This window comes from Microchirus variegatus (assembly GCF_963457635.1).
Source record: "Microchirus variegatus genome assembly, chromosome: 7".
NCBI classification, from domain to species: Eukaryota; Metazoa; Chordata; class Actinopteri; order Pleuronectiformes; family Soleidae; genus Microchirus; species Microchirus variegatus.
In genome coordinates this window covers 4,700,808-4,709,651 of record NC_139808.1, presented here as the reverse complement: position 1 = coordinate 4,709,651, position 8,844 = coordinate 4,700,808, and the positions used below count along the sequence as shown (strand labels likewise).

The 8,844-nt window shown below is 39.0% G+C and overlaps 2 protein-coding genes across 4 annotated transcripts in view; both read right to left on the bottom strand.

Moving 5' to 3' along the window:
• Nucleotides 1-3,182: 3,182 nt before the first annotated feature.
• Nucleotides 3,183-5,111, bottom strand: npffl (neuropeptide FF-amide peptide precursor like; the record flags this gene model as incomplete). The annotated part of the gene is made up of 3 exons (XM_083892121.1): nt 3,183-3,306; nt 4,161-4,273; nt 4,962-5,111. The coding sequence occupies 3 exons, from the start codon at nt 5,109-5,111 to the stop codon at nt 3,183-3,185; spliced, it is 387 nt and encodes a 128-aa protein (XP_083748247.1).
• A 2,054-nt stretch (nt 5,112-7,165) lies between these two features.
• Nucleotides 7,166-8,844, bottom strand: part of itga7 (integrin, alpha 7) — a 34,074-nt gene continuing 32,395 nt past the window's right edge. Inside the window, exon 25 of one of the 3 annotated variants that reach the window (XM_083892189.1) lies at nt 7,166-8,554. In XM_083892189.1, the coding sequence (XP_083748315.1) occupies nt 8,399-8,554 (156 nt within the window). In that variant the 3' untranslated portion in view covers nt 7,166-8,398. The remainder of the gene's footprint in view (nt 8,555-8,844) is intronic. The other 2 variants (XM_083892190.1, XR_014592872.1) reach the window with 2 other exon arrangements.

The following is an 8,844-nucleotide window of genomic DNA, read 5'->3' as shown; positions in this document are numbered from 1 at the left end:
GACCAATTTTTTTTTTGTCAAATTTTTTTTTGGTCAAATTTTGGACCCACATTTTTTTTGTCAAATTTTGGACCAAAAACTTTTGGTCAAATTTTTTTTTTAAATTTTGGTCGACATATTTTTGTAAAATTTTGGACCAAAAAATAATAATTAAAAAAAAAAAAAAATGTTTTACAGCCCTTTTTGCTCTGGGGCTCCACCTGCAGACATGTTATGGTACTGCAACCAGTAGTTCTTTATAGATGTCATTCATGAAGTAGATATTTGTTATTGTGTTGATTTATAAAGTGGAAATGCTGGTCCTCACTTTGTCAGCAACCCAGTCCTCAGTATGCAGCAAGTACAAGAATGTGTGTGTGTGTGTGCGTGTGTGTGTGCATGTGTGTGTGTGTGTGTGTGTGTGTGTTGAGGGAGGTGAGACATCTGGCATATTATTGTATTACCCTTGCTGCATATTCTCTGACATAACCTCCAGCTGGTAGAGTGAATATGAGGAAAGAGGTGTTTGGATTTTCTCTTAATGTACCATCACCAGTCGTTACACAATGTGTATTCATCACATGTGAACAATATTTCCACTCTGTTCTCGTTAACCACGCAGGAGACTGCACAGCCCGCCCGTTTATTTACCCTTGACGCTGCTTTTGCTCGATAACGTTCAAGTCCTTAAACCTTTACGTGACAAATTCTGTTGATTCAGGGTCAGCTGAGCTTCAACACGGCCGACCTTCAAGACACTAACCAAGGTCAGCGAGACACGAAAGATGACAATAACAATATTGAGCTTGAGTTTTAGACTCTCCCGGTATGTCTGACTCTGTCTCTCTCTCGCTCTGTAATTGCCCCCCCTGCAGACTCATGCAATTCAAATGAGCTGAATATATTTTTTTTCTTTTCTTTAAACGAGCCGTGCAGATCAGAGAATGCAACGATGTGAGCTCTCCCGCTGTCTTTTTCTCTCATTTCTCCTTGTGAGAACATGCTGCTTCTTGTGGATCATTGCTTTATTGAAGTGGGGATGCTTAAAATCTAACCTGACTTTTGACCAGCATTTAACCGAAAAAGAGCACAAAAAAGCAAAGGAAATAACATTTATTTGCATTTTTATTATTTAATTTTATGTACTTAACGACATAACGACAATCAATATATATATATTTTTTATTTTTTTTATTAGACCCTACAGTATTTCAAATAGAGGCCTCTACCAAACGGTTGAGACGTCTGTTCATAATAAACCTGGTTTGCATAATTCATAAAGTACAACATTCAGAGCAAGTCAAGTGTTAGTGAGTTCAGCTTGATGCATATTTCAATGAGATATAGTGACTTAAAGGGTGCTCCACCAAATGGTTGAGTAGTACCTTAAAGGGTTAAGTGATTAAAACTGACCTGATTATGTGATACTCAAATGTTAATACTCAAGTTGTACAGACAGATTAATTGCATCTGAGTCACCAGCCTGTAATCCAATTTGACATATATAAACTATATTGCCACAGTGTGTTTCCCTCAGAATATTTAATTGTACAATAGTAGGTGATGTTTTTCCACGTGTGAGAGTTCAAAATGATTGCAAAAGCAACAGGAAATAGAAAATATCCCTGTGAAAACACGTGCTGTAACAATACCGCGTGATTGGACCAGGTCAAAAACAAGACACATAACAGCAGTGACTCTCTCTCTCTCTGTCGTCTCCAATCAACACTGGTTATTCTTCATTTTGTATTCCGGGTCCATAAAGAGGAGTGAGAGGTCAGGCTAATAAAAGACTCTTCTTCTTCTTCCTGAGAGGAATCGACGTGCTGTCCTTCCCACAAATTGGCTGCGGAAACCGGTGAAAGCACAGCGTAATGGCGTGTTTCTGTGTTTTAATTAGCGCCGGAGCTTATTGCATGCTGCTTCCCCAGGTGGCCTGTAAATTCACCACACACACACGCACTTACACACACACGCACACACACACAACTGCTGCTGGTGTGTAAAAAAACAACTGGGCTTCACTTTGAATTAAACTAATGATAGACGGATAAATCCCCTTTTCACAGAGTTGTGCTCTTTCACAGACACTACGTGTCTTACATGTATTATTTGTGTTTGCCTAATATCATTTACTTAGCGCTGATTTGGTGTAAAAATGGCAGATGTTCCTTATCCTGTGCTGATTCTGTAAAATTGCCTTATGATTAGTTTTTCAACCATAATTCAATTCCTTATGGTGATATTATTTATAATTCTTGCACATTTTATGTAACTGAATACTAAGAAGATGATGTAGATCGTACCATGTTATGTACCGTGACATGTTTCAGGTGTCACGTTTCACATTTCACATAAACTATATATTATTAAAGGCGCCATATGTAAGAATGTGGCCAAAAACGGTTACTACATTGAAATTCAAAATACCGAGGTCTTTTAGGTTTCGTTTTCTGACGTAACTGGCAACCCGCGGTTGCTCGGCAGCTGAGACTCTGCAGCTAACCCTAAACTGCAATGATTGGTAGACGGCGGTATGTGGCGCCACGTGCTAAAACATGATTTCAAGACATAAACATGATTTGCAGTCTGCAAAATATTTATTTTAATGCAAATATTTTGTCTGTACTGTTGTTGTTGGTGAGTTCAGTTTGTTATATGAACATTATTCCTGAGTCTCTGTGACATATTAGGAGGATTTTTATGGCCAGTTGCTTTAGATTTATTACGTAATGCACCTTTAATTATATCTGCCTGAGTGATCTGGATCTTTGTACCATATACTCAGAAGGAACACACACTTATGCGCCAAGTTAAGCTTTTTCCGAATTCAAAGCTCTTTTATTTGAGCAGAGAACAAAAAGAATATAAAAAAAAAGAAACATGAGGCAACATCATTTACAGCAAAAAAACGTGTGGTTCTTAGTAACATTCAAGTCAGGACTAATAAGGTCTGCTCAGAAAAACTTTAATAGGCAACAGTCAGCATGCTTTGATGAGTTAGAGATGAGGAAATCAAAACCTTTACGTAAGCATCAGGTGTCAGGCCTAAGGGGTCGAGGGGGGGATGATGTTGAAAGGAAGAGTATTTCAGTAAAACGCTGATTCATTCACTTCTCTCCTCTTAATCTCATTAAATTGTAGTCTCTTCCCAGTTTGTCCTCTGCTTGGCACGGCGATGTGTAAAATCTGCCCTAGCTGGATTATTTCTTGCCAAATCTCTGGGGTACGGCCATACTCCAGATCTGACCCGGGGCGGCCTCCCAGTTACGGGGCTGGACCTGCTCCTCCATCGTCGTCAGCTGTCCCTTGGATCCACGGCCAAACCTGCAAAGACGGTTAACGTGAGCACAGTGGGTCTAATTAAGGGTTTAATTTAAATCATGTTTTTATGCAGGAATACTTAGAATATTGAAGTCCTTTGGTGATAGTGATGTAACATCAAGCACAACATTCTTGTGTTTCACTCACACAGACCTGTGGACTGACTAAATGTCACTCTTTTCTGCAGTAGAATTAGAAAATGATTGCTATGCAGTATGCATTCATTTCTAAATCGTTGATTTCCTGCACATTACAAGCATTTTTTCATACAAAAATATACTCAACATACAATAAAGACAACAAAAACAGGTTTGTGTCCACTTAATTATCATTGTCCTTTTCAGATGAATCCATATAAGTCCATATAAGTGGTTCTTCCTCAGCCTTCAAGACATAACACATTTTATTTTTCCAATGAAAGGCTTGATAGAGTTTCTATAAACTATCTTCTAGTTTTATAATTTTTGGGTTAGGGTTTGTATTTCACGTTCATGTTTTTCTAAGTAGAAATATTTTTTTTTAAGATCCAATGGAACTGATTTAAAAATGATTTCCTCCATCACTGCCAGTAGTTCATTTCACTTCATTACATTTGACATAAATATCATTTTTATTACATCTATAATAAATTAATATTGCTGGTGTTACATAGGTTCACATTAGCCATTTGCATTAATCTTGTTGTTTATTGGCTTTTGACACAGACTATGTTCCAATCTTCAAATCTTGCCTTCATGCAACCAATTTATACAATGAACTGAATGATATTAATAAGTTATATTAGTTTGATATATTTTTGATTATATATTATTTATTTATTTATTTGAATCAATACAGACTCATCTTATGTCACTGACCTCTGTGGCTGATGGAGGACCGAGTTCCTGGTTTCCCTCTGAGATCCGAGCATCAGAGCCCTCAGCACTGAGGTCAGCAGACGATCATCGATGTTATCTGTGTTTTCACTCTCCTGCAGCACGCACACACACACACACACACACACACACACACACACACACACACACCCACACACACACACACGGTTGGTAACTGCTTTGTTACAAATTTGTTCTGGAAAACAAACCAACCGCAGAGTGTGGAACAACCAGTGCATCTGCTGTAACACGGGACCTTGAGATGATGTTAGTGTGAAGAGGCAATGAAATGCACTTTAAGCCAAACATCCAAATATAAATATCCGCCTTTATCTTTATGCAAAAGAAACCCAGATCTGTCAGTACCACTGCGGGAAAACTCCCTCCTCCCTATAATCGAGCTCTCTGTTTTGCTGTGTGACTGCATCTTAACCTCAGAATGACATTATATTGTATTTAACACTGTCACATGAGGAGGATCACTCACTTAAATCTACCACGGTTGTATAATTTAGCTCCTCTCGCTTGATAAAAGAGCTAAATTGCCTTTTATTTACTGTGTCACATGGACAGACTTATCGGAGAATGACTTCTAGTCGTGCATGAAAACTTTCACTCATTCCTGCAGTAGCACATTCTTGTGAATGCCTTCGGTAGAAATCAAGCAATAACTGGTTTGATCCTAACAGCATATTTCATAAACCAGTGCGTTTTTAAATAAAGGAAATAAAACAGGCTACCACATTACAGATTCAAGCTTTCTGATTGGTTCGATCGTCTCACCATTGCGAGCAGGTGGTCAGCCATGTTCTCCTCAAAGCTGTCTGGCAGCACGTTGCTTTTGTCCAGGCCTCCTTGGATGTGAAGAGCTTGACTGATGTCGGCCATCGCTATAAGCACGGCCAGAAGAGTCACCACTGCAGATGTGTCCATGGTGTCAGTTTGAGGAGGAGGAAGAGGAGGAGGAGGTCAGATGAGTGGAGAAAAAAAAGAAAGAGAAGGTCTGTTTACACCTAAAGGACTTGACTTAAAAAGCTCCCGGAAAAAAATGAAGACTGGACTTGTCCTGGACTGGGTGGTGTGTCCTCGTGGTGTGGTGTCCCGGTCTAACTTCACTGGTGGTAACATCCTCGCTGGTGCTTATATACACCTTATGGTCACACTGTGGGAAAAGCCCAGGAGAGATGAAGAAATAATGCTAAAGGGAAACAGGGGACAGGATGGAGGCGCAAAGAGTCCCTAATATGAGACTTTACCTGGTCCATTTAGTGGGATCAGGGCATTAGTGATGACGGAGTATGTTATTATGTGGCCCTCAGGGAAGTCCTGCACACCTCCCCCAGTTATTAAACAGATAAATCCCTGCAAATGGACTCTGATCCACTGGTCACTTTGGTCTTTATATATATACAGAGTAAATGTCCATTACCCACTGAATCATGTGTCAATATGAGACGGACTGGCACACGAAAATTAATTGATATTAATGAACAGTAAAAGAAAGCATAACCCATTATTGTTATATTAGTAGTTAGTTGTCCTGTGGTTTAGAAACTAAACCACAGGAAACATCCATAATATCCATTTACAACCGTGTTAAGTTGTGCATTTTTAATGTGCCGGTGAAAGGATTTCAGGAGAGCAGTTCCAGTTCAAATCCCTCCGTTTGTTAAATGTCAACGTCCTTCATTGTGTTCATTTCAAAGGACGTTTAAGACTTGATTTGTCAGTGTGTCACTGGCTTTATTAGGGACATATGTGTGTGTCCACTCCACAATAATTAGTCATCAAGTGGGCGAGACGACAGATTTGCCTCATCAAAGAGCTTAATGGGTGACAAGCCACTTAAACACACTCACTCACTCACTTGTCCCTTTTAAACTGCCATAGTAACCAAGACAGCAACCTCATCTCAGGAAAACCTGGTTTTTTTATACATTTTTTTTTGCAAAAAAATACTCACTCTCACATTGAAAATTAAAAGTAATACTATTATTCTAGAATTCTATCATTTAAAACATGTTTAGACCTTAGAACACAGAGCATTTTGGCTGCTTTTTTCCATTAACTATGCTTAAAAATAGTGTATAGTCTTATATCCTTTGTTTTTCAGCACAACCTCGGCAATCTGATGAAAAATTTAAATGTTCTATATAAAGACATCTGAGCAAACGGTACTCAAAATGTTTAAATCGGATCGAATTTGTGAAATTTGGAAAAACATCACCGTTCAACGTTCACTTGGCACGTTTTTATGAACAAAAATAGAAAGAAAAACGGTCTAATTTTGTGACTTCTGCACAATTATTGTTACGTTATATTGCTAATTAAAAATGTGACGTAAAATGAATCATACATTTGACTCAACAACACAAAAAACACTGCATTTTTAAAGCCTGAATATGTGACCTATAAACACCCCAGGATGTCCATATAAGGAGTTGTGCATTATTCCCACAGTGTGACAAATCTGAAAACTAGAAAAATATTTGCTTGAAATTTCTGTGATGTTGTAAGAAAAACATTCATTTTTTAAATAAAAACATTTCTTTTGTTTAAAAAGAAAAAAAAGTAGACAAGGTCTCAGAGGTTTACTGCCATCTAGTGTTTCCTGCATGAACTGCAGCCTTTTATTTTATTTCTTTTTTTTTTTTTTACTGTATCTACAATGTTAAAACAGTGCAGTCAAACCAAAAAAAATAAATAAAACACTGAGTCATGACAATGAAGGGGGAAAAATATGAAGGACGACGTCAGAACAGCAACAGAGTCATGCAGCAAATACAAGATTGTCCAGCAATATCTAAAAAACAACAACACAAAAAAAAAAACAAGCCAACTCTTCATGCTTTACAGCTTCATTATCAACCCAGATTAAATCTGGAGAAAGTGTTTCTCCTTCTGATGAATTCTGCTCTGCTCTCATTACGTCGTGGTTGTCCCGCGTGTCCCAACAGACGCTTCAGGGCAGCTTGATCTCATTAGCCTTTTCTTTTTTTTTTTTTTTTTAAACCAGTACCTTCCAATCTACCACTTTTTTTTTTTTTTTTACCATAAGGCACTTGTGTGGAATTGGAAATGTCAGCGCTGAAACGACAGTACAATCTCACCCTCGGCTCATCAGTCAGAATCGCTGCTTCAAGCAGGGTTAACACACTTTTCAACTAAAAATTGTACAAATGTTACCTGATGACACATTTTTACATCTCTGTTAAAAAAAGAAAAGAAAAAAAGAATTGCTTCACTTGAGGACCTTGTGAGTTAAATTCAGTCATACACAGTAGTACTGGGTGTACTTTGAGCATAATAATTGTAAACATTGGGGGGAGGGGGGGGAATTAGTGCCTTTATTAGCTGGGATACCCATTAGAAAATCAATGTTTAAACTGAGCACATTTTTAATATCACTCGTCTGACACATGCAAAAACAGTGCTACAGCCATTGCTATGATACGCTCAATTATGATTTCCTTATTCTGAATCTTGGACAGTATGTCTGACATATTACATTAAAAAAAAAAGCACAATATCTAATACGAAGACGCTCCTCATTTAGTCGCTTTTATTTTCCTTGAACCAGGAAATACATTAAAGGTCAACTCATTAACCGCCCAAAAACACCGCCACACATTCAGTGCTCTGCAGAATTCTGACGCAATATCCTCGTCGTTTGCAATGCCAACAAAAAAAAGAAAATCCCAATAACATGATCAATCAATTTACAGTAGTTAAGGCAAACATGTATTTTCATGGTGGGCAGTGGCTTCTTCGTCATCAGTGTCCAAGTGTGTATGAATGCATCTAATGTTGTTACTGTAGCTTCTGTGCATTCATGCGCGCGGTGTCTTCTCTCTGTTCTCACTTTGTTGTGCCAGACTATGAGCATCAGTGCTCCCTGTGCAGGTTGTGAACTACTTAAAAACAAATACAGTGTTTGTTGTACAGCACTGATGAAGACGCACAGTATAAAGAGACTATCCACCAGTGGGGGCTGCGGTATGGAAGGACACAGATCCAGTGTAACAGGCCACCAGTGTATGTATGCGTGTACTGATGCAGTACAGTGGTGCACAAGATTTCACACGATCTTAGTTCAATGGGCACTTTTTTTTTTTTTTCTTTTTTTTTAAGTCCATTAGTTCCAATGCAAAGACAAAATGAGTGCCACACATGTTGATTTTTAATAAAGTCAGTCAGTCAGTCAGTGCTCGACGGTTAAGTTACGAGGTCCCATCGCTCCAGTGTGTGGCCCAGTCCTTTTTATGCACAACTCCGGACTTCTCCGTCTGGAACTGCGGCCTGTCCTCGCGGGGAATCTTCACGGCGTGGTACTGAGGCAGTTTGTCTTTGTAGTGGGCTCGCTGAAAGAAGCCGCACTGTGGAAGACACAGGGAGAAGGAGAGCAGGGTCGATTTGCAAGTAGAGGGCGAGGAAAGAGGGGGAAAAAAGGAAGAAGCATTAACGGATATCAACTGTAGGTAAGATTAACGGCAAGATTAGATTAAGAACCCTTTAAGAAATTTAATTCTGCAGTGAGTTAGTGAACACACAGTGAGGTGGAGAACATGCTAACCCAGCGCAGTGAGCTGCCATGCCAGTGAGCGGCGCTCGGGGAGCAGTGAGGGGGATAGGTGCCTTGCTCAACAGCACTTCAGCTGCGGGCTGG